Below are 25,851 nucleotides of genomic sequence, written 5' to 3'. Positions count from 1 at the left end.
AACTTCTGCAGCTTCTGTTATATGAATGATGGACCCCATCTTTAATCTAGAAACAATGGGTGGCCTCCCTTCTAGAGTTATTTAAGGGTAAATACTATGGGTGCAACCCTGCCATCAGTTACACAGGAATAGTTCTATCTGATGCCCAAGGGCATGAATAATTTCTTCTATTGTACAACTGCAACCCAAATACACATTAGTTATTTTTTTTAATGTGTGTGAAGTGTATGGCCGTGAAAGCCACTGAATCAAGAATAAAGTCATGGAGAAAGCAAAGTGAGGGGCATATTAGCTACCTTGAGAACAGGAGGCTTACCAAAAGGAAAGGGGTCAAAGTGTTGTGCATACGCTACCCTATGATCTGTGCTTCCTGGATGCCTTGCTTTAGAAGTGCATTAAATGGTTAATTATATGGAACGATAGGAACTCAATGGTTATGGGTCAGTGGACTGTGTAGGGGTTAATAAGGCACTGGTCACAGGTAAAAATGAGTTTGCTGTTCTCGTAATCTCTCATTCCAGTATCATAAATAGTAATGGTTTTCTCCTGGTGAGAGTAGCAGAGTGTTTTGTTGTTGTTATTTTTTAACAGGACTCATGTGAGTGCTTGTAGAGGGGAATCTCCTGTATACTTTCTTGCTTGCTTTTGAGGATTCTTTATTCTGCTTTCTACTATAATGCAATTTATTAAAGTGAAATTCTTCCTGGTCTTTAACTAGAATAGCTGTTTAGTTTAATGCCTTTTAATATTGGCTGTTAGATGTTTTTAGAGGAGGCTTGAAACAGGCTGGGCAGAGTAATGGGCATTCCAATTAAAGGTGAGGGAGATGTGGCCTTGTGGAGAGAACAGAGAAGATCAAGTGCAGTAGGGCAACAGCATTGAAAGTTACCCTCCTTTTAGCTCTTCTCTGACGCTATGACTAGTATTTTGTAATGTCAATAAAATTGTTAATAGAGTAACAATCACCCAGGACTTGAACTTGGATGAAGGTGCCAACTTGATATACTTCAGTGAAATCTGACTGGGTGAAGCAGGGAAACCCCTGAGTTTCAAACCCAGTTGAGTGTTATGTCTCCAGGAACTGTTGAGGGTTTGGTGAGTTCTGGTGGTCAAGGATTCAGCCTCAATCATCAGCTCTCAATAAGGAAAATTACACATACAAAATTGTTGCACCCTGTGGTAGGAGCCTGGAAAGCAAGGCATCAATTCTGCAAGTACACCAAGCAACCGGCTGGGAGGTGGAAGTGGCCTTGGAATTAGTAGTGCAGCATCCCAGAACGGATGGTCTCCATATTCCACATACTGCATGGGCTAATGGCGCCCTGTCGGTGGGGGAACACAACTGCTACTCCCTTATCATGGACAGATTATTATTACCTTATGAGAAAGCATAAAGTTGTGATTTCAGGTTTCTGCAGGGCTGGTGAACCAATAATCTACCCTTGAAGACTGGTGAATCCCAAGGCTTTCCAAATTGCTGCTAGGAATGCCCACACCATTCCTATTCAGAGGTTCTTGAAGCCGTGTTGTTTCAAGTTAATAAATAAATCAAAGACTGCCTGATGATTATTCAGATTCTGGATTAAGAAACAAATCAGTCAATATAAACAAACTCGGCTCCATGATGGACTGGTTGAGGGTGAATGACTGAAGCACAATGCATAAAAGAAGTTGATTATAGGGCGGATCCTGCAATTGGTGAGCTGTGTGGGGATTATGAACTCTGGTCTCCCTGGTCCTAGTTCAACACTCTAACCACTACACCACACTAGACTTAGCACAGATATGTGGGATTTGTGCCACCCCAAGGGCACCGAAGTATAACTCGCATCATCCCTGACCATTGGTCATGCTGGCTATTGAAGATGGGAGATGGAGTTCAATAACAACTGGTTCCTCACCCCAGATGTAGTATAGGCATGCTCAGCATTTCCCATATTTCTTGTTTCAGCAACTCTATCCCTATGCTGAATCTCCCCCCCCCAAAAAAAGCTTTTAAAAAGTGGGACGAGGTAAAGATTAGAGTTCATTAATCTAGTGTCTGACAAGCCTTTTAAAAGTCAAGTGAGTCTGATGCACACATCTTGCTCCTATTGCATTCCCTCTACCCCCCAATTTGGTGTTGCCTTTGAATGCCATGGCAGTGATTGCTAGAATGGCAGCTTCTATCCTGGTACCGTGCCCAGCCTCTTATAGTCTATGTGGCACACCCGTCTGTATTAACCTTTGTACTGTATTTGCGCAATCTACTGTATATCATTATCCTCTTGTGAGGCACACCGTGAGGGTGGGGTGGAGAGAATATTTTTAATCATTTGCTGTTTGCATTTTAATATTTGATTCGGAATGAAAATTGAGAGAACACAGAGGGTTCTTGGCAGATCTAAAGATTGGCAAGAGATAATGAATTTATATAGCAAACACATGAGAACAAGAAACACGTCACTTTAACATGAAAGGGCTTCTCTGCATATGTCACGAGGAATTTGTCTGGGGCCTCGTTCTTGAGAAGACAAAAAAAATGCAAATGCCATGTTAACACAGCAGAAATCAAAGGATGACGTCCTGGAGGACAAGCCAGCTCAGATAATTTATCTGCATAATGTCTGACAGACCAATGGTAACATCTAAGCTGGGTAGCAAAACTTCCTGATGTTGCTGCCAACTATGGTGCTGTTTTAGCTGAAAAACTGTCTTCTGTAAACCCTGATCTTTATGCATCCACGAAGGAACTAAAAATGGAATCAATAAAATTACTATAGGTGGTATTGAACTAAGTTTTACTCAGAGCAAAAGGTAAAGGGACCCCTGAGCATTAGGTACAGTCATGGCCGACTCTGGGGTTGTGGCACTCATCTCGCTTTACTAACCGAGGGAGCCGGCGTACAGCTTCCGGGTCATGTGGCCAGCATGACTAAGGCGCTTCTGGCGAACCAGAGCAGTGCACGGAAACGCTGTTTACCTTCCCACCAGAGCGGTACCTATTTATCTACTTGCACTTTGACGTGCTTTCAAACTGCTAGGTTGGCAGGAGCAGGGACCGAGCAACGGGAGCTCACCCCATCGCAGGGATTTGAACCGCCAACCTTCTGATCGACAAGTCTTAGGCTCTGTGGTTTAACCCACAGTGCCATTCAGAGTTAACCCACTGAAATTCAAAAAAGGGTTGTAACTCCAAACTTCTCTTCTAGGGGGCGTGTGTGTGCTCTCTGCACATCTCAGCAATAGAGCAGAAAGCTGGGCTTGGCGGAGGAAGCCTTCAGCTGTACCATGACTGGTAGTGCCTGAGCAAGAGGGCCGGCGCTGACTGAGAGGGGGGTTGTGCTGCCGGCCGGGGTGCTGTCATCTGTGTGACAACTATGTCTGCACCCTATTGTGTGGGTCAAGATAGCTGAAAATTCTCCTCCAATCCGAGCAAGAACAAAAATATGTTTCCCTGCCATTTCAGATAAGCTGATTCCACTGCTGCTCTGCTGTTCTGTTACTCTTTCCCATTGTTAAAAATGGAGTCACTGTGAAACTACTCTTAACATTTATGGGTGTATAGTTCTTATTTTTCTGAACTGATACATATAGTCTTCTTCACTCTACAAACATATGGACTGACCTGGACCCTGCTATAATCATCTGAGGCCCTTCTTTGTGTACCTCCTATGGGAGATGTCCAGAAGGTGGCAAAATGAGAATGGGCCTTTTCTGCAGTGGCTCCGCGCTTGTGGAAAGCTGTCCCCAGGGAGGCATGCCTGGCATTTTCCTTACATATCTTTAAGCACCAGGCAAAAAACATATTTCTTCTCCCAGGCCTTTGGCTAATTAAGCAATCTATGGCCTTCTAAACTATGTGTGAGGGGGTATTGTTTTTGTTTGTTATAATGGTATGTATTTTTTTTTACATTGTAAACCGCCCTATGATCCTTGGATGAATTGTGATATAGAGGTTAAATAAATAAATTGAGGCAATAAGCGGTTAATTGCTGCTATCCATGAATGTTCTCTAAGTGTCAAAAAAGTATGAAATGATTCAATCCTAGAGATCTCGTCCTGTATGGTTTGGATAATTCTATGATTGTTTACATGTTGTGAGAATTGGATTATAGTTTATACCATGGTCCTTGTTCGTCTTTCATGACTTAGTGGCTCTGGCTTGTGTTTTCTGTATCTGTTTAAATTAGTACTATTTTTAATTGGATTCCTGTGACTTGGTCTCTTTGTTTTCTGTTACAGGGGACCTTCTCCTCTGTGCTTCCCCCCTCCCCAATATGCATTCTGACCAAACGTCCAAAATCTTCCCAGCCAGCCTGCTTCCTACTACATTTTCACCTAGGAATTCCCTGGGGTTGGACTGTGATGGTGATCTTCTGCAAAGAAAGAATGTGCTGTATTCTGAACAGTAGCCTCTCTCACAACCTTTCCTAACTTTTGTTCCTTTTGTGTTTGTGGTTCCAATTTTATTACTTTCTATTGGGGGTTGAGGTGGGAAAATTCCCTCCCCCCCCCTGTCAGATAACCTTCTTGAATTTAAACTGCCTAATTGGAAAACCAAGCTTATTTTTAATATTGAAATTGGATCGGGATGGCACCGTACTTACAGATAACTGCTGGACTGACTATAACTTCCTTTCTGAATATATTAAAACGTGGGCATTCCCATGCAGTATTAGGTAGGTAAAAATAAGGCATGAAATATACATTAGGCATCAACTCTTAAGCTCTCTGTCAAGAGTACACCAAGGCTTCTAACCACAGAGTTCAACTGAAGGTAACTATCTGTCAAATGTAATCTGTGAAAGTGAATATGCTTAAGCTGGTGCTATGAATCAACCAAAATTGCTTTGGTCTTATTGACATTCAATTGCAAGAAGTTGCAGCTCATCCAGCCCAACAGACAGCCTGACAACACCAAGAGTGCTTCGGTGACAGAAAGCTTTAAATATAGATGCAACTATCATCACAATGCACATGGAACTAAACTTTATGATCCTTCATAGCATCGTCGGAAATTGGTCGGTCAGTCATCAAGTGGGCAAAGAGGCCATAAGACCTTGCCGTCATGCTCGGCCTTCTGCAAATTCCTTCAGTTAACAAATCATCACAACTCGTTATGAAGGAATACAAATATGATTGACAGCTAAAGGCCACTTGAAGTTGCCACACTCTCACCTGATTTTTATTTATTTTTTATTTTTGGCCTTACTATAGACCAGGGACTGCACGATTTGTTACCCACCAAGATGAAGGCTCACTAGTCATGCATTACAATCTGCTGGGTTCTTAACAACCTTGCTGTTTTTGCAGTCCTGCAGAAAGTAGGGTGCAAAAGCAGATTTATTGAGTTATCTAGTGGGCATTTGGCTTTGGAGAGGGTCATAGGTTATACAAATCGGGCTTGTGCTATTTGGGATCCAACTCACTTCGTTTTGCTCTGCCAAGTGTCAAAATCTGCCATAACACAACTCCAAGGCTCACCACCCATACCATCTTTTGCCCACCTAACCAGAAGTATGTTTAAGGAAGTTGCCAATAGAGAAGTACAGAGGCTAAAGAGTTGGCCTGTTTTAGTCATTACCACACTTTCCCTTTCAGAGCTCAAGATATTTACAAAAAGGGCCACTTCCACCTGCATGAACCTGTCTGTGTTCTGTAATCACCATGAGAGTCCCTTCTCCATGGCCGCTTGCTATCACAAGTGATGCAAGTAGCGACCAAGGACAGAGCAGCCTTCTCAGTTACGGCCTCAAACTATCTCCAGGGATAGGGTTAGGTTTAGGGAGATTAAGCAGAAAAGTAGATCTGAGTGCTGTACTGATGTCACAGTTCCCCAAACCTCCTGATGACTGTTCTCCATAGTTTCATATAGCTGTTAAAAAGCACTGGGGACAGAACCGTGCCTTGCTTCACCCCACAGCTAAGCTGCCAAGATGGAGACATGCTACTCTTTGGTACCAGGAATGCAGTTAGAAATGGAACACTGTAAACTGTGACTCCAATTCACAACCTATGGAGACAGTCCAGGAGGATACCATAGTCAATGGTATCAATAGCTGCTGAGAGAGCCTACAGCAGCAGTAGCATTGTACTCCTTGTCTCTCCCTTGAACAGGGTCATATGTTGGGGTGACTATGGCCGATACTATGACAAACTCAGGTCTGAAGCCAAATCGGAATAGATATTGACTCAGTTTGCTTCCTCCAATAGTGCCTGCAGCTGAGCTGCCACCTTCCTCTCAAGCACCTAACTCAAAAAGGGACTTGGCAGTAGTTGTCAAAACTTCAGGGTCCAGGGAGGGCTTTTACAATAGCAGGTGTGCTGTCATCTCCTTCATGGCATTTGGAACAACCCCCTCATGTGAAGGTGAATAAGCCAACCCCAGGCAGCCACCTACTGGAATTGCACTATCATTCTGAGCTTTAGCTCTCCTAGTATTCTCCCTACAAGCTTTAGCTAAGGGTGAAAAGAATTTTTCAACCCAATGGTCACATTTTTTCATGAGCAACTGCCAGTGTTAGGCAGGGCCAGGCAAAAGTACTTGACACAAACTGCAAAGAGTCCCGGGGGCTAGATAGAGGGGCCCCAAGGACCACATGCACACCCTGGGTTTGAGGTTCTCCTGCCTTGCTTTAGCTACTACTCGTTAGTACATATGCCACTTTTAATTCCAAAGTCCCTTATGCAGCCCCTCCAGTTTCTTTAGACACTTCCCATTTTTCTTACACAATACTGCAATTGTGCCTTCAATATCCCACCTTTTCAAAACAAAACATCCACCCATCTTAAAGTCCTTCTTCCTTGAGTATTTCTGCCCATGAGGATTGCACCTACTATTCTAGTTGAATTCCCCTTGGGTTGCATTCTTGTGAGGGTATCTGGAAACTTGTTAGTGTAGCGGGAGTTGTGACAGTGAAGCAATGGTTTGTGGGAGTGTTAAGCATCTTCTCCTTCCACTATTTCTCCTCTCCAGAACAGGTTTTCCAAAAAAGGGGGGGGACTCAGTAGGTATTATTGTAGAAATGTGCGTGTAATAACATGTAACATGTAGTTGTATACATGTGGCCTTTTGCCATATTCAAAGGGTTTGATTTAGCACTTTGCCTTATGAACAAAAATACACAGGAAGAGTTCAGTTCTCCCTACAGAATCCTTCAGCAATAACTACTAGACAATTAGAGAAGGCTGACAATTATTGGAAGAATGAAATGCTACCAGAGATTATAGATTGGCAGATGCTCATGTTAGAATATTTACAATTAGCAAAACTGACGGGATCAGTAAGAAGAATATCGAAACAAAAAACATCTAGCGAATGGATAGTATTTAAGGACTATTTAAAACTATTTAAAACTTTATTGTACAAATAATTCCATATTAGCAGAAACTGAGTGATATTTGTAAAGAAAAAGATCAAAGGAATGCACATGCAGTACAATAGAAAGAAATGACATACAATATAAATCTGTGTAAAAAAGAATGATATATCAACAGTATAATGAGAATGGTTGGAAGGATTGTACAGATGTGTACTTTTACTATGTAAATAATATCGAAAATTCTTTCTAGTAGCACCTTAGAGACCAACTGAGTTTGGTATGAGCTTTCGTGTGCATGCACACTTCTTCAGATACGTAATGTAAATAATGTTAATGTAATGTAAATGTAATGTAAATAATGTAAATGTAATGTAAATAATGTAAATAATTTCGTGTTTTTCTGTTTTCTTTGGGGGTTTTTTGGCTTTGTTAATTCTTTTCTTCATCTTTTCTTTCTTTAAATCTTTTTATTTATTTATTTATTTATTTATTTATTTTCTTACATATTACCTACCATAAGTGATATTACACAATGTCTGTATAAATATGCATTTTTAAAAAAATCAATAAAGAACAATTAAAAAGAGAGAGAGAGAGAAGTCTTGACAATTTAAGAAGCATATTACCATCTGCTTTGCATGTGTAAAAAGGTCTGGATTCAATCCCTGGCATCTTCAGGTAGAGCAGAGAAACCCTGGAGAGTCACTGCCTGCCAGTGTGGCAATACTAAACAGCTAAACAGGCCAATGATCTGACTCAATGTAATGCAGCTTATGTAACAGAGATATCAATTCACATCTCAGTCTAATTATTGGAGAGAATGTTGAAAGAGAAAGTGGTTTGCATTTGAAATCCCATTTAGGGACTCTTAACCACCACTACCAACTCTAAACCAAAATATCCCCTTTCTTTCTTTTTACTCCCCCAAACAAAGACATGCTAGGGCTAGCTTCCATTTTTCACATGCTCTGTAGTGAAACAAATGCTGCTTCAACAGTACTAGCTGCTCCACATTTATCCCATTTAAAACACCCTCGGAGTATCTAAAGGAGCCCAGCCATTTTATCAGTCTATCCACCTCATCTTTTTGCATCTTCCTTTATCACCTTAGCATGCAAAGATTTCAATGACATCTGTAAGGCCAAGGTACAGCCACTAGGTTATCTGGGAATATCTGAGTCCTGAAGCTATTCTGAGGGGCAAAAAAAGACCTGGGGAAAAAACGGTAGGGAGAGAAAGGGGAAAATAGAGACATGTCTCCTAACCCTTCCCTCTAAGGATTTGCCCACTCCTCTGCAAAGCAATGGCAGACACAGAAGACAGAAAAAGAAACCTCATCAGGGGATCAGAGTGACAGAACTGTCATAAAACAGAGGATCCAGGGAGGATAAAGGAGGATTGGTAAAGAAGAGTGAGGGGGAAAGGGAAGAGAATAGGGTCGGGAGGAGCAAGTTATCTCTTTGCCTTTCTTTCTTTTGCCTCAGGCCCATATAGGCTTTTCCTTTTTTTGACTTAACTGGGATGAATTTTAATTGCAGTTTCTCAATGCATTTCATAGGCTGTATATTTTCCACTTGTGTGGAGTGGATTTCCCATTCATCACAGGAATGCAAGCAAAAATCCCCAGAGCATTTTAGCTTTTCCTTTCAAAGTTAGCTCTGCTTTTAAAAAAAATCAATAACTTTGGGACCATTTTGGCTGTCTAATACATACTTGCACATGTATTTCAAATTTAATGCTGATAGGATTGCTTGATCCTACCTGTTCACCATATCCATACACAGATTCAGGTTGATATATACATTGTGCACAACAATATTCAGATCACACTTTCATACAGAGCTTGGCATTTTGTTTCAGAAACTGTAGGAAGGGTTACGATCACATGCTAGCTTTTGGAAATTTGCAGTTGTTGTTTTTTAAAAAGAAAACTCTCAATATGTCAACTATTCACTAGGAAATCCCTTCCCTCTTCAAATCCTTTCTTTATCCCACCAGTGATCAAAGTCCTCAACTCCCCCCCTTTCTTTTTACTTTCCTTTTTTGGCTAAATAGCAACATTCGAAATATCCCAGCTACTTTGTATTGCCCTCAACATCCACAGAAACTCTCTCTGTTGAATCCGTCAAAATGTTTATAGGAGTGTTTCAGTGTGTGGTGCATGTGTGTTTTTTAACTTCTGCTGCAAATTCAGTATCATCCTTCACCAATATTGCTACCTTCCTTCCAGCTTTATATTAGTTCTTTCCCCTCACTAAAACTCTTTCTCTATCTTGGCATTTTAAATCCCCTTTCATTTTCTTGGTTGTCTCTCTTATTCCAATAATATCTTTCTTATCCTTGAAAACATGTCACTCCAATTCAGCAGTCTTATTACATATGCTCCTAGCATTTGTCTAAAAGATATTTTAGCTTTTCTCTTTGCCCTCCTTTACTTTTCTTTCTCACTATCTCCTACAATGTTAATCCCTTCTCAACGGGAAATGGTTTTCCTGCAATCCAAGACTTTCCTTTTGTGCGCAGTGACACTAGTTCAACCTGAATCCCTCAAAGAACCATGTAAATTAAAAGAAAGGAAGGAACCAATGATGGGACTCTGGTGAGCACCTGAAGCAATTAACTTGATGTTGAAGAACTAGCTTTGTATTAATACAAATTTAACCTCACACAGTGTGATCAGAAAGAAACCAGAATGTGGTCTGCCTGTGAAGGTGCCTCAGCTACTCCAGATAATCTAAGAGGTTCCTTCTGATCACCTTGCAAAAGCCTTTAATGCCCACCTGTACCATGCAGGAGGATATTTCAAATGTAACAAATCAAGTACACCATTAATTGCCTGGGCAAGAGCAAACTTAGGACTCCAAAACTCCACTCCAAAGAGTTCACTGCTGCTGATGCTACTAAAAGATGCAATTTAACATTTAGCTCCAACCATAAGCTAGCTGCTGTACAAACATATGAAAGGCAGTTGCTGCCTTATTAAAGTGCCTGACAAAATAAAGATAAAAAGAGGGAAATACAAGCTTTATATAGCATTATTACAAGTCTGGTGTATTTTGGAGGAAATTCTTTATTGGGGAGGGGAGGCATATTTTAGCAGCAATTTTAATCAAATACATAGGGCACTGTAGTCACTCCTGTTGCACAGCCATGCCCCACATATTCACTATGAATTGCTGCTAAAGCAAGTCCCTGAGGAATGATTTGTTCCAAAACACATTGAGTCTGGAATAAACCTTAATTCAAGTGCCTGGAGTTGTGTTTTTCTTCTTCTTTTGCTGGCTAGTAGCACTTCCCTGGTTCTGCGGTGGGTTTTCTTCACAGTGACAGTGTTTACAAGCCAACTACAGTAATTTAGTAAAAACCCATGCAGAGAGGAACAAAGACACCAGAACTCAAGCATCTAATGAAACTGAGTGTTGGAAGATTCAGGAGAGACAAAAAGAAAATACTTCTTCACACAGCACATAGTTAAGCTATGGAATTTGCTCCAACAAGTGTTAGTGATGGCCACCAACCTGGATAACTTCAAAAGAGGATTAGACAAATTTGTGGTACCTCCACTAACCTGATGGCTATGTTCTACCTCCACTGTCAGAGACAGCATACTGCTGGAAACCACAGGACGGGACAGTGCTCTTGTGCTTGGGTCCTGCTTGCAGACTTCCCATAGGCATCTGGTTGGCCAGTGTGAGAAGAGGATACTGGACTAAATGGACACTGGCCTGATCCATCAAGGATGTTGTGGTGTTCTTAAGAGATAGATCAAACCAACACAACAACTTATATTAATATTAAAGGATCTGGAACACTTAGACTTAACTTAGGACTCAGCTACATGGGCAAAGAAAAAGTGCTTTCCATATGTGTGGTTTATGCATTCTAACACCAGATGGCACTGTGGAGTTCCGTTTTTGCTAACCCGATTTCTCATACAAAGTTTACAACGCATTTAACTGAAATGCTTCTTTGATGTGTCTAGATCCAGCCTCAGACTCCAAGTTCCACTGGATGACAAGCAGAGAACCTCTCTCTATGATTCTGATTCAGATTCTCACATCAGGCTCAGAGCCCCAAACCTGACAAAGTTCTACTTTTTGAACAGCTGCACCCAGTGCTTTTTTCTGGGGGATACGCAAGGGGTACGCATACCCCTAAACATTTTGTCAATCTAAGTTAGGCCTCATTGAGGGGCAGTATTTCAATATAAATAGGAAAATGAGAGTACCCCTAAACTCCCCCCCCCCCCGAAAAAAGCACTGGCTGCACCCATCAAAGATTGTCAAAGGAGACCTGGGTGAGTCACATGCACAAGTTTGAGCCAAAAAGGCTTGAAGTGACAATGCAAGCTGGACCCAAAGTAGCACTGGTTCCTAAACTCTTCTGGCCTTAAAACCCTAAAAGAGGCATATTGGGGTGCTCACCAAACATATCTTATTTAACCTACACTCACACTTCAAATTCTGCCCTTTTTTCAACTGGATTAAAACACAAACAGCCCCAAAGCACAAAGGGCTCTCTGCACTGTCAAACTGTATTTAGCTATATAGTTACCCTATATATACTGCTGATCATTAGAACAATGCTAAAGTGGTGTGCAATAAAACAATTCAGTAGAAAACAACAGTTCCATTCATGGTGACCATTCAACTGGTATCAGAGACTAGGGAAAGCTTGAGCAAACAGATATGCTTTTAAGATCTCGCAGAAGGTCACCACAGTAAGTATCTGCCATATATTGGTAGAGGTTTTTCTACAGATTGAGGGCTACCTTGGAAAAAGCCCTCCTGCAACTTGCCATGAAATGAACGTCTGCAGGCCATGGCATAACTAACCTGGTCTTAAATTGCTTAGGGCTTTGATAAGTTAACAGGTCATGCGGGAGCTTTTAGATGTGTATGGTAAAGTGGTCCACTTGGCAACTGAGCAACTTCATTTTGCACCAGCTGCAGCTTCCAAAACAGCTTTAAAGACAGACTCCCATGAACACATCGCAAAAGTCCACACTTGAGGTTGCTATTACATCAACCACTGTGACGAGGCTATCCTGGTCCAAGAACAGCGATAGCTGACACTGAGATCACTTGGGCCTCCACCTAATACCATGCTGCAACAGACTTTCATAGTTAGTCATAAGGCAGGCCTGTTGGGTCAGGCCAGTGGCCCATCTAGTCCAGCATCATGTTCTCACAGTGGCCAACCAGATACCTGTGGAAAGCCTGCAACCAGAGGCATAGGAAGGTCAGGTGGTGCTCGGTGTGGAAAATTTCTTGTCACCCCCCCCCCAATTCATTCATTTATTTATTTTTTCATTTATTTTTTATTTATTTTTGCCTGCAAAAATGGTTTTGCGTTATTTCATATTTTCTTACAAAGGAATGTGGATTCTGGGCCTCTGATAACAAGTAGGCGACTATGGACAGATACTTAAATCTACAGGATGGATTGTGTTTTGGCTTGTGTTGTTTTATTTATATTTATTGTTTATTTATTTAATAAAATTTATTTTTAAAAACCTGCAAAGTGGTTTACCAAAACAAAAAAACAAAACAAAAAACCACATAAGTAAAATCAAGATAAATTACCGTAACAATCCTACCTTAAAACATACAAAAGCTAAAATATTAAAATTAAAATTACTTCAACTTCCTAAGCATCTAGGTATGCTTGCCTAAAGAAGAATGCTTTTAGCAGGTGCCCGAAAAGAGTCTAGCAAAGGCACGTGCTTTGTTGCAATAGGCGGGGAGTTCCAAAGTGCAGGTGCTGTCACAGTAAACAATGCAGTACAGATATTATGTGGAACCTGTAGTAGTGCTTGAAACTACTGAAGAGGAGGTTTTATTTATTGTGATTTCACCATGCTCTATATTATCTGAAAAGGAAAACGTTTGTTATTTTAAAAAAAACAAGGACTGCACAGCAGCCATCTAGTCTCATCATGATCAGTGGGACTTATTCCCAAGCTGACGGTGCATAAGATGGGCTGCAATTCTATGCAACCCTTGCATCCAACTTGTACCTAAAACTCTGCACAAGCCTGCACAAGAGAATTGTAAAGTTGGAAGGGACCCCTGAGGGTCAACTAGCCAAACCCCTGGGGCAATGCAGAAATCTCAACTAGACCATCTCTGACTGATGGCCATCCGTCTTCTGTTTCCCCCCTCGGCCAGGACACACAACAATGGAGGCTGGAGGTGGGGGAAAGAAAAATTTTGACAACTAGACCATCCCTGACCAGTGGCTATCCTTCTTCTGTTTCCCCCCTCAGTCAGGACACACAACAGATAAAGACACAACAATGGAGACTGGAGGTGGGGGAGGGAAGCCCAGCGGAGGGTAGGGCATTAGGGTGGTACATATAAAACTTTTTTTTGATAATGTCTGCTCCAAAGCTCTTATCTTACTACACTAGGGATTATATAGCTATATCTGAAATTTCATGCATATCAGTTAATATCTTGACCCTGCTCCGCTGAATTGAAATTTCAGCCTTCACAACATAGGAAAATGGCCAAGTAAACAGCTATTTCCGTGGAAGTTTAGTCAGAGTCTCCCTTCTTGTAACTTCAAGTTGTTGGTACTCTCCAGCAGGGCTGGCGCGTCCATTAAGGCGAACTAGGCAATTGCCTAGGGCGCCAAAATAGAGGGGGCGCTGGCCAGGCTTGGGCAGGGGGGCAGGACGGGCTAGCAGCAGCTTCTCTGCTACAGTGGAGAAACTGCTGCTTGCCTCTCCACCACCCCCACCTCCCGCTAGAGCAGGCTTTGGCGGGGACGGCGGCGGGGGGCGCCAGAAGGTGGTCTGCCTAGGGCGTAAGCAGGGGCGTCGCTGGGGAGGGGCGGTGGGGGCGGTACGCCCCCAGTGACAGGGTGAAAAGCGGCGGGTGGGGGTGACAAGCGGTGGCCCCTCTTGCCACGCCCACACGCCGCCGCTCCCTCCCTCCCTCAGCAGCACCTGGAAGGGGTGCTTTCCGCTGCTTTTTTTCGGCGGGGGGGGGGGTCGACCAGTGAGGGAGGGTGTCACGCTTGTCACCCCTCCTCGCTAGTCGACCCCCCCCGCCGAAAAAACCCGCGGGGGGGGCGGGAAAAGGAAGCAGAGCCGGGGCTTGAATGCAGAGCGCCGGCTCTGCTTCTTTTTTCCCCTTTCCGCCGTTTTTTTCGGCGGGGGTGGGGTCGACCAGCGAGGAGGGTGTCACGCTTGTAAAAAACCCGCGGGGGGGGGGCGGGGAAAGGAAGCAGAGCCGGGGCTTGAATGCAGAGCGCCGGCTCTGCTTTTCCCCCCTTTCCACCGCTTTTTTTCGGCGGGGGGGGTCGACCAGCGAGGAGGGTGTCACGCTTGTCACCCCTCCTCGCTAGTCGACCCCCCCCCGCCGAAAAAACCCGCGGGGGGGCGGGGAAAGGAAGCAGAGCCGGGGCTTGAATGCAGAGCGCCGGCTCTGCTTCTTTTTTCCCCTTTCCGCCGCTTTTTTTTTCGGCGGGGGGGTCGACTAGCGAGGAGGGTGTCACGCTTGTCACGCCCTCCTCGCTAGTCGGCCCCCCCCCCGCCGAAAAAAAGCCTCGGAAAGGGGGAAATTCCCCCTTTCTGCACCCACGTGCGTCGTGACGTCATGATGACGTCACGACGCACGCGTCGTGCCCCTCCCCCAGGGGGGTTCCTCTGCGCTGCCGCCGCCCCCAGCAGCGCAGAGGCTAGCAACGCCACTGGGCGTAAGAAACCCTAACACTGGTCCTGCTCTCCAGAGCAGAAGAAAACAAGCTTGTTCCATCTTCCATGTGACAGCCCTTAACAGGGAACAGGCAGTGTGGCAAAGTCACTATCTTTCTCCTCATCTGCAACAAGCTTCCCTCCATCCACTCACAATGCAAAGAGGGGAAAGGAGCAGAACTTTAAATGAGCAAGAGAAATTTTATGTTCAGCAACACAAATATAAAAGCAAATTCAAAACCAACAATGTCATTTTTGGTAGTCTCAAGCATCATAAAGAGTACTTCTAAAATATTAAACAGCAGAGAGACCTGATGCAATGGCAAATATGGCACACCTGTACAATTTATAGTTACGCCGAACCTTGGGCAGGTGCAGCTCTTGTTATTCCTGCAAGAGAATCAGCACCTGCTGAAATTCCCCTTGTTAAACAAGTATTAACAGGACCAGAGCCTTAGGAATAAGCCGTAACAATCAAGGGTGCCTCATCATCACGTGTAAAAACCAATCACGAACAATTGCTTCCTTGCCACATCATTACTGTGTTTTTCCCCTAATTACAAATAAAACAGGATTCCAAATCCAAGGATCTTGATTATAACATCAAAAGAGACAAGTTAAAGGATTTATCAAGCTGTATTTTAACACCAAAACAGCTACATCAAAAAGGTTTACCAAAATTAATTTTAACGAAAGCTACTGGAGTTCATTTGATGCAATCTTATAATAATGCAGGCATTCTCCCCACCTCCTCCGCCTCTTTAAAATTACAGTTCTACCACTGATTTAGGGTTCTCCCCCACACTCTGAACTGTATGTAATCATGTAAATTAACAGTAAGATATAGATGTCAAATGAGGTATTGTTCTTGAAGAAAATCTTTGTTCTTTTATCACCCAAAGAATAAGAAAGTACTTGCAGAGATAAGAGAGATTAGCAATAAGAAGTACACATTGATTAATCCATAGGGCACATTGGAAAAGAACTACTTCCAGGCAGATGCTTAAGGGCATCCAAATTATGATCCCACCCCCTCCCAACAACATTTCAGATGTACGGAATCAGTGAACCCAATCCATACAGACAACAAAGCACCCATGCTGGCTTCATGTCAGTCCATTGGTAGTGTGTGCATGACAGTCCAGGACAACAGCAGGAACTCCCAACATAGCAGTGGGAAGAGCATACTCAGCAAAAATATTAACTCTCTGCACAAATGCTTTATTTTGGTATCACTTCCATTATTGGTATGAACTGCAGAGTTGTCACCCATGATTTAAAAGACTTAAGACTAAATCTTCTGGGACATTCTCCTCCAAAAACACCTTAAAATGAACGGAAGCTACTCAGGAGCACAGTGGATTGTTCTCATAAAACTTTCCACCATAAATTATGTTCCTTCAATATGAGGGTGGTCTTAAGGGGATCGGCCGCCCTGGTGCGATGATCCCTCGGCGCCCCCTGAGGGCCGCCTCTCCGCCCACCTCCCTCCCGCGCTGGCCGCCCCTCAGGAGGGGGGGTGGGCGAGCGGGGCATGAGGGGCGTGGCGCTGCAAGCCGGCCACCCTCCGGAGCCCCAGCTGGAGCGCTGGGAAGGGCGTGCAAAGCCCCGCGCCGCTCCAGCGCCACACCCCTCATCCCCGAGGGGCAGCCAGCACAGGAGGGAGGTGGGCGAGTGGGGGATGAGGGGCGTGGCGCTGGTGCGGCGCCCGGGGCGGGCGCGGGTTGGGGAGGGGGCGCCTGGTATGCCAACGGGCTCGCAGGGGCGCCCCTGGGGGGCCTGGCACCCTGATGCACCACGCCACCCAGCCCCTATGATGAGACGGCCCTGCTGGCTACAGTTTAATAAGCATAACAGCCTGCCCAGCCCCTTTATGGAGCCATTCATACATTCATGCAGGAGCAATCCATCAACGAGGTGAGGCGAAGCTATTTGGCACAGGTGGCTGAGCCAACCTGCTTCCCCTCACCATTGCACCGCTGCCAGCTATGCTGGAACTTTGCCTTCACCACTGCAGCAGTACCACTGCTCTCACCGCCAGACTCTTGTTACTGTCACTGCATTGTGGCTGCAGTGTTGGAGATTCATTCCCCGTGTCTGCAGTCATGGGATTGTTGTCTATCACATGACAGTGTATGTTTTCATTCCACAGTGTGGGAAGTGACAGAGACAGGATGTTTTGGTATTACTGTGTTCCGTGAAGTGGGACTATTGTCCTTTGTTCTTTCTCTCTTTGCTGTCTGATGAAAAAGAGGAAGGAGCTAAAGCAGAATGCTCCGAGTGTATTATATGTAAATAAAGTAGATTAGCCAAAATGCTGTGCTACTGAGTTTGTTACGCAAACTGCGAAGACTCTGCGGATCCCTAAATGTGCTGATGTGTCCAAGGCATCAGTCGCGGTGATGTTTGGGTTGGAGAAAGCTTTTGAAGCTCCTGAACGATCAACCAGGAGGGAGAGAACATGCCAGTCGGGCATGTGTCTCTGCTAGGGTCCTACACGAGAGTAGTATGCTCCTAACATGCAGTGCAGGCACGGCCACAGGCAAGGGCGCAGTTGCGGTTGTGGGGCCAGCAGGGCGTTTTGCCTACAGCAGCAAAATGTCCTGGGCTGGCCCTGCATACATGATCATGCTCAGGACCTTTTATAAAATATAAGTAAAACAATCAACTGGGCATCAAAATGACATCATATTAAATAGCAGCTGGTGTGGACAGATACAGCAATAGGCCTTACTCCCATGTAAATAGCATGCAGCATTTAAGCCTTACAGGTAACCAGTGAATGCAACTTGAAAAATAAAAGATGATAAAATACTTGAGACCCAAATAACGTGAAATTACAGATAAGTGCCTTGATCACAGCCTGCGAACCTTGAGAGAAGCTCCTCTTGATTTACTTTTACTTTCTACACCTAAGATGAGGAAGTAAATGTTTTGCTCAGGCTATTTAAGGTTGTCAGTTTCTTGGCATTAACTATAAAATATAGACTACCTAAAAACATTTGAGGAAAATAATAAAAAAAAGATTTTACAAATTGGAAAGGACAAGTTTTCTCTTGATAGTCAAACAGTTATGATGTAAAGCGGTCTCATTAAATCATAAGTACTTTAACCTTTTCTTGAAAGAACTGGAAGATTTAAAGATTTATAAAGAAATTTTGCCTAAACTAGGAAATGACTCACATTTGACATGCATTGAAATGATAATGCTGATTTCAACAGGCACTCTAAGAGCATTTTGCTCCCAGGAGAGTAATTCAGTTCTGGTTACCTCTTTGCATTTCGTATTTAAACTTTCTTTCGAAGGCTTTTAATGTGCTGCTGTCTGCCAAAACACGGCAGAGTTACACAGATATGATCAGGCAAAATAAAGGCTAGTAAAAACATAATTTAATAATTACAGACACTGAATTTGCAACAAACATTCCTAGCTGGCAGACTCTTACAGACATTCACACCATATCCAGTGTGGATATCAAAGCACAACATTCCTAAAGAACTTAAAATCTCATCTTTTCGTTTATTCTTTCAGACAGAGTATGTGAGCGAGCATCCCAAGAAAACTAGATTACATCTCAATCCTACAAAACAGTCAGAACAAAGATTAGGTATCACCTGCAATAACTTATCTGTGGCAGGTGGTTTGTACCTGTTCCAGGTGTAGCCGATCTGCTACCCTTTTCAAATTAACTGTTACCATGGGGGAGTTTCTATCAGCTGCCCTAGAGCCTCTGGCCCATAGCCTGGCCTAAAAGGCCAATAAAATAATGCACAGTGGAACTGCCAAGTTTGCATGGTATCTGAACTATAAAAAGCCATTAAAAAAGTGAAGACTGAGCAAAGCTGAACTGAGTTTCTGGTCAACGAAGTGGGACACCAAGTGTTGGATTGCACCCTGGCAATTCTTTTAAGAGATGGCAGCCTGGAAACCTTGCTCCTTCCACTTTATTGAGTAAGTAACAGCAATCTCTCAATCTTCTCTCCAAAAGGATCCAATAGTAAAGGTCTTACTCCTAACATATAAAGCCCTAAGCAACCTGGGGCCAGTGAACTTAAAAGATCACCTCATTCCTTATACCTGTGCCTGATCTTTATAATCTGACCCTGAGGCAGATCTTGCAGTGCGTGGCACTGTCAGACTGTCCTCAGCAAGAAACTGTGCATTTAGTGTGTTGGCACTAGGATTAATGAACTCTCTAACTAATGAAATCAAGCTAGCACCGTCTGGTAATGAATTTTAGGCACCAACTTGAGAGTTGGCTATTCAAGCAACCCTTCTTATGAAAACAAATTACTGTTCCTGTAACCTTCTAGTCAGATGACCCATACTCCCCCCTCCTTTGATTTCATTGTTGCATTGTTTTGGTTTTAACTGATATTGTGTACTCATCATAGTTACATGCTTAAATCAGTTTCACAATATATGAATGAATAACATAAATAAAACAGTTCTGGGGCTGGGAAGCCTGTTCAGGCCCTGACACTAGTATTGGAAAGGTGAGGAAAGGTCAGCTGTTGACTTCTTAGTTACTGTAGTAGAAAGATGGAACATGGAATTTTGGACTAGCATCATAATTTTTTCCTCATAGAAATGCATTTCCCACTGTCAAAAAGTTTATTCTGTTATGAGTTAACATATCAAGCTGCCTTATACGAAGTCAGACCACTGCTCTATCAAGCTCAGTATTCTCTACTCTGACAATAGCTGTCTAGAGGCTTCTAAAAGTGGAAATTTTAGAGGTGGACAAACCTCACAAAAAATTGGCACAGCGAAAACATATTTGTGTGTCTTAGGCCAATATACACAAAACCTGGGCTAGAGGGATGACTAGGAAATCTTTGAAGAACAAAACAACAGGTCTTGCCAGGGGCCTTGCACATTCAAACAGAGCACTTTATGCATAAAACATCTGGTCTCTTGCTGAATTGCAGCCTCTCCTCACCCAAACTTTTCTGAGACCCATATCCTCAAGTTGTGGGAGTTATATATACAAACCTCATGGGAACAGCCCTCATAATAGTGGTAAGTTCAAGCCACTGACCCACAGAGCCTGAGTCACATGTTGCCAGGCTTAAGGGAATCAGCTTCCTCCTCCCCTTGGCAGTAGATAAGCAGAACAAAGGAAAATGAGTTTTCTTACCAGTTAGGAACTTCAATGATCACAGCAAAAGAACAAATAATCCATTTCCTAGGAACGGCGGTGCTCCCAATTAAGAGTCCCACCCACTTCCTCCCTAGTCACCCACATCACTACTGCGTCTTGTAACCTGAGCTCGTAATCTATGTGCTTTCTGTTCTGCCACATTATCAGCTCTTCTTGTCCTTGAGCTGGGTGGAGGAATGCTTTCCAGAGACAGTGAATCTGTTAGCTCTTTCTTTCTCTCAGTGCTTCTTCTCCTAGCTGTCCCCCATCCAGTATTTCCCAGCTTCTGCCTTCTGAACTATGTCCCTCTGCAAACCACTGTTCCAAATCTATACTGTCCTCTTGCTCCTGGGAAGATTCAGGATCCTGATCATGAGCGGGGGCAGGGAGGCGGGGAGGATCCCACCATTCTTCCTCAGTGCAGCCCTCCTCAGCACAGTCCCTGACATCTGTGTGCATTATGTCTGAGCAGCTATTCCATCAGACTATAGGAAAGTGAGAGAGATGGGATTGTGGGGCCTACCAGTAGCTTTGGACTTCACTTCTTCTTGTAATGTTTTTACTCCAGCTGGTCATTACAAGAATTCTATAGCTAAGAAATCATCATTGAATTTTGCCTTTTTCCTCCTTCCCTCCAATGGTTTTCCCTTTTGTGTTGTGTCTTTTAGATTTAAAATCCTGAAGGCAGGGACTTTCTTATAGCTGACATTTGTACGCTACTCCAGCAACATTTTTTTATTAGCTGAAAACGGGGATAAAAATGCTTTAAATTAATAAGCAAGCAAGCTTAGCTGGACAATTTGGAAACTCCAAGCATTTCATGATAGGTCTCACTGCAACCTCTGTTTAAGACCAGGATTGGCACAGAAGGCATTGTTGCATCCTAATCATTTCAGAAAATGTGACCTCATTTTCACTGCAAAATCCCAGCATTTAGCAATTTTTCAGTCCACAAGGTGTGGTTGACAGTAATAGCATAAATGTAACATCTTCTGGAATCCCGTAAAAGAAATGGAGTGGCCCTCATAGTCAACAAAAGAGTGGCGAAGGCTGTACTGGGATGCAATTTCAAAAATGATAGAATGATCTCGATACGAATCCAAGGCAGACCTTTTAACATCACAGTAATCCAAGTTGATGCTTTTGAATTATGGTGCTGGAGGAGACTCTTGAGAGTCCCATGGACTGCAAGAAGATCAAACCTATCCATTCTCAAAGAAATCAGCCCTGAGTGCTCACTAGAAGGACAGATCCTGAAGTTGAGGCTCCAGTAGTTTGGCCACCTCATGAGAAGAGAAGACTCCCTAGAAAAGACCCTGATGTGGGGAAAGATGGAGGGCACAAGGAGAAGGGGACGACAGAGGATGAGATGGTTGGACAGTGTTCTCGAAGCTACTAACATGAGTTTGGCCAAACTGAGGGAAGCAGTGAAGGATAGGCGTGCCTGGTGTGCTCTGGTCCATGGGGTCACGAAGAGTCGGACACGACTGAACAACAACAACATCTTCTGGGTATAAAGTTCATTAGCTTGGCCTTAAGGTCACTGCTTTTAATCCAACAGCCAAACATTTTATTCACATCAATTTGTTGGTACATCAGGATTAAGAAATAGAGAGAACCAAGGGAGGGAGGAATAATAAAAAGTAGGAAAAGGTTTTTCAAGAAATTATCAAAAACAATTCTGAATTAAAGAAAACTGCTGCACACAATTGCTGAAAAGGTTAACAAAGGATTTATGTTTTTTTCCCCCTGAACCTACATGAGGTGGAATGTAGCCTATTGTTCAGAATAGCTGTCAGTCACAACACGTCCACCAGTACCTCCTATGGTGCTCATGAAAGGTCTCAGTAATATCGCCTCAAAAACCCATAATGCATGAGAAACTGTTTGCTCTTCCTACTCAGTTCCTGTTTGCACCGGATTGGTCTCTTCTCCATGTCCCCATGGCAGCCATTTTGTGTTATGTCACACTCCCATAGCAGACATTTTGTGAGTAGTGCCCATAGCACATCCTCAAGATTTCCCACCAGCCCCAAAAGGTCGCCAACCCCTCATTTAGAACATGTAGTCTCTTAGAGTCGGACACGACTGAACGACTGAACAACAACAACAAAGTCTCTTATCAGGGCTGTCTTACCCATAGATGCTAGTGGTGCAGGGTGCCAGGGTGCCAAGTTCTGGAGGGCGCCAGACGAGAGTCTGGGGAACACCAAACGAGTGAGCTGAGTGAGCAAGAGTGTGCACACCGCACCCACCGAACGTTGGCTCGGTTTTTTCCCTTTTAGCCTGCAGGCACCGAATTCTTCTGGGCACCAGAAGGCTAAAGGGGGGAGGGAACCGAGCTGATGCTTGGCAGGAGCGGTGCATGCACCCTCGCTCACTCAGCGCAGGCCCACTCGCTTGGTGTGCTCACTCACCCAACGGGTTGAGGCGTAGGCACACGTGGCACTCCTCCTGCTAGCCGTCTTCGTTTTTGAGCTGGGCATCAAGCACCATGGATCTCCATGGGGCTGGTTCCCCTGGCCCGCTCGCCACACTTGCCTGCCTCCGCCATGCCACGCTGAAGCAGTGCCGCACCCGGAGCCTCCACCTGCCAGGGCCACCGTGGCACAAAGTGGCCAGCTGAGCCGGGAGGTGCCATGTCCAGCCTCCACCTCTTCCCCACCGGAGGAGCCGCCCTCCAGCCGCTGCCCGCCTCCTCCAGCCCCACAAAGTTGGGCACGTCGCCGGCAGTGCCATCCCGTCCCAAGAGGCTTCCTCCGTTGCTGCTGGCGTTCCCTCCCTAAAAAAGGTCAACAACTCTGGGAAATGGGGGGGGGGCAGAGGGATCTTTGCACCACAGCGCTGGATATGCTTAAGACGGCCCTGTCTTGCATAGTAATTGCACCATTAGCTCAATCCAGTACAGAAAGAACTGTTCACATACAAGTTATACTTCACATAAATTAGACATCACATATTGTAAATAGAAAAGTGCTGGTGTACTTGTGTGAGTAAAATGCAATGTTCTAAACTATGCAGATTGCGAATACCCTGATAGTACTGATATCCTCTTTGATAGGAATCCCATGATTAGTTAAGAAGAGCTTGATGGATCAGGCCAATGGCCCATCTAGTCCAGCATCATATTGTCACAGTGGCCAACCAGCCACTTACATTCCTTTATTATATTAACCACCTTGAACAAGTTGGCATCACCAGCAAATGTGACCATCTCACTGCTTGCCCCTAAATCTGCATCATTCATGAGCAAGTTAAAAAGCTCAGGACCCAAATCTGATTCTTGGGGGGACTCCACTTACATTCCTCCACTTTGAGAACTATCCATTCATTCCTACTCTCTGCTTCCTGTTTTTTCACTAGGTACTGATCCATAAACGGACCTGTCTTATCCCTTGATGGTTAAGCATACTCAGGAGGGGGTTTTTTTGGTTAATTGCTTTATCAAATGCTTTTTGAAACTCTAACCTCCTATCCATATACTAATCAACACTTTATTTTTTAAAAAACTCTAAAAGGTTAGCCTGACAGGATTTACCCTTTTACAAGAATATATACCAGTATATAGCAATGTATTTTAACCTGAACTCTGCCTCTTTGGTGTTTGTTCAGCTATGCCCCTCTCATACAATTCAAGACTTTACCCATGCTAAATGTGTGTGTGTTGTCATTTCACTCACCTGCACGCTAAGATGATTCCATTCCTTCACAAGAATTCTCCCCAGTGTCATTACTTTTATCGGTGGCTGCAGCCCATTTGCAGTGCGATAATAAAACATGGTCTCTTTCTCAGAGACTGTAAGCTTGAACACAGTCTGCCCATCAACAGCTTTCTCCACCATACACCTTTGGAAACAATAAAGAAGGAAAGTCAAAGGTCAACTTCCAGAGGAGTAGCTGAGCTGTATTACAAAAGCCACAGGAAGAAGAGGGAGAAGCGATGCTGTGTTTTGCAGGCGAATGCCTCTCTCCTTGGGTTAAGTTTTCACTTGGGATAATGCGAATTAAACATGATCATCTGTGGCAAGTGGGAGTGCATGGTACACATGCAGGCCACCATCGCTACCAAATGTAGGGTTGGGTTACACCACTGATGCACCTTTGTATTTTTGTGCATGCATAGAACTTGACAGGATTTTGTACATGTGTAGAATATCGGAAATGCATGGAGCAAAGCAGGCCTCTGTCCCTTTGTCATTGCAATGGTTTCTGTAGCACGGTCTTAATCACGATAACCCACTGATGAGCAATCCTAGGACTCAGCTAGACTGGTAAAGAAAACGTGATTTATATGCATTGTATATGCGATATAACATTGTGCCACCAGATGGTGATGTGGCATCCTGTTTTTCTCTACCTGTTTTCCCTGTTTCAATTTACACTTTAAACCGAAACACTTCTTTGATGTGTCTAGATCCAGCCCTATTCTCATCCACTGTACAGAGTAGAATGCCCTCCTAAAGGTCAAATGACATGATGTAAAATTTGTCTGCATCAGTTTGGGCTGTGGGTATTGTCATGAACACAGTGTTGAGTGGTTACAGTTTAAGGTTCATTACTGTTCCACAGAAATGTGTATCTCTTTAAAAGAAAGAAGGAAATGAACTGACCTAGTTTTGCAGCTGTGGGGCAGTACAGCAGGTGATGTTAAGTTTGTATTGATTTAAGGCGTATCAGCAATCGGATACAGTATATAAGGAGGTCTGCGTACCTCTCTCAGTACCCTAGGTGGTGGGTCACTGGATGGGTCATGTTTCTGTAATGTTCTTATAGCTAATGTAATTTCTGTTATTTTTCATTTAATTAAATCAACTCCTAGTTATGCTTTACAGTCTCCTCAACCTTTTGTTGCGCAGTTGCTCAGCTTAAATATGCCAACACACAGTAGGCAGGGAATGGAAATGTAATCATTTCCTCTCATACTGTGGTCTTCGGGAGAATCCTCCTTGCTTTGAGTGAATACTCAGCTACCTAGACTGGCCTATATGTTGCCCATACTTGGGTCCTTTGCATTTCAGACCAGTTTTAGTGGACCAAAAACAGCCTGAGCTAAAAGCCAGGGTTGCAGTGGGAAACTGTTTCATCAGTTCAACATTTGAGCTAGAATCCTCCCAGTTATTCATTCCCTGAATATGGAGGAGTAGTATGCAGACATGTTTAGACTGAGCAAGTGTGGTTGCAAACTGTGCTGACCTCCAGCACCTTGCAAACTGCTCCCTGGCCTCAGCATCTATCAATTCTGGAGTTATAAAGGTAGGGCCGGGCCTTGCCACTAAATTCAGTTGTATTCAGTTAGAATGGCATGTTCATGGCTGAATCTTTTGCTGCTCTAAAGATGATAAAATTATAACCTAAAGGTACTTTGTGCATGATCATGTTCTTATAAGCAATACTTATATCAATAACAAACATTGAAAATACATTAGAGTGTGTGTGTGTGTGTGTGTGTGTGTGTGTTTCCAGTTTTGGGGGTAAAACACTGTTGCATTTGTTCAAAGTTCTAAGCCACAACATGCCAAAAAATGGCTTAATACTAGTTGCTCCTAAGTCTTGTAACATTGCTTTCAACTGGATACAGTTATGGTTATGCCTGCTGACAGATTTGTGACTAACACACTTTTCATCCGATAAGATAAATGGAGTTGGACCATTACTCCCTTTCAGTAATGATTTTGATCCCATCAGTATTTGTCAACAGAAT

General features: G+C 43.7%; 1 protein-coding gene and 1 long non-coding RNA gene across 2 annotated transcripts in view; one reads left to right on the top strand and one right to left on the bottom strand.

Moving 5' to 3' along the window:
- Positions 1-25,851, bottom strand: part of USH2A (usherin) — a 454,712-nt gene that overhangs the window by 425,989 nt on the left and 2,872 nt on the right. The window contains exon 2 of the mRNA XM_033144773.1: positions 23,831-23,996. Coding sequence (XP_033000664.1) covers positions 23,831-23,996 — 166 coding nt within the window. The remainder of the gene's footprint in view (positions 1-23,830; positions 23,997-25,851) is intronic.
- Positions 18,839-25,851, top strand: part of LOC117044223 — a 51,234-nt gene continuing 44,221 nt past the window's right edge. Inside the window, exon 1 of the long non-coding RNA XR_004426276.1 lies at positions 18,839-18,958. This is a non-coding gene — a long non-coding RNA (uncharacterized LOC117044223). The remainder of the gene's footprint in view (positions 18,959-25,851) is intronic.

This window comes from Lacerta agilis, chromosome 3 (genome assembly GCF_009819535.1).
Source record: "Lacerta agilis isolate rLacAgi1 chromosome 3, rLacAgi1.pri, whole genome shotgun sequence".
Taxonomy (NCBI): domain Eukaryota; kingdom Metazoa; phylum Chordata; class Lepidosauria; order Squamata; family Lacertidae; genus Lacerta; species Lacerta agilis.
This window is presented reverse-complemented; position numbering and strand designations above follow the sequence as displayed.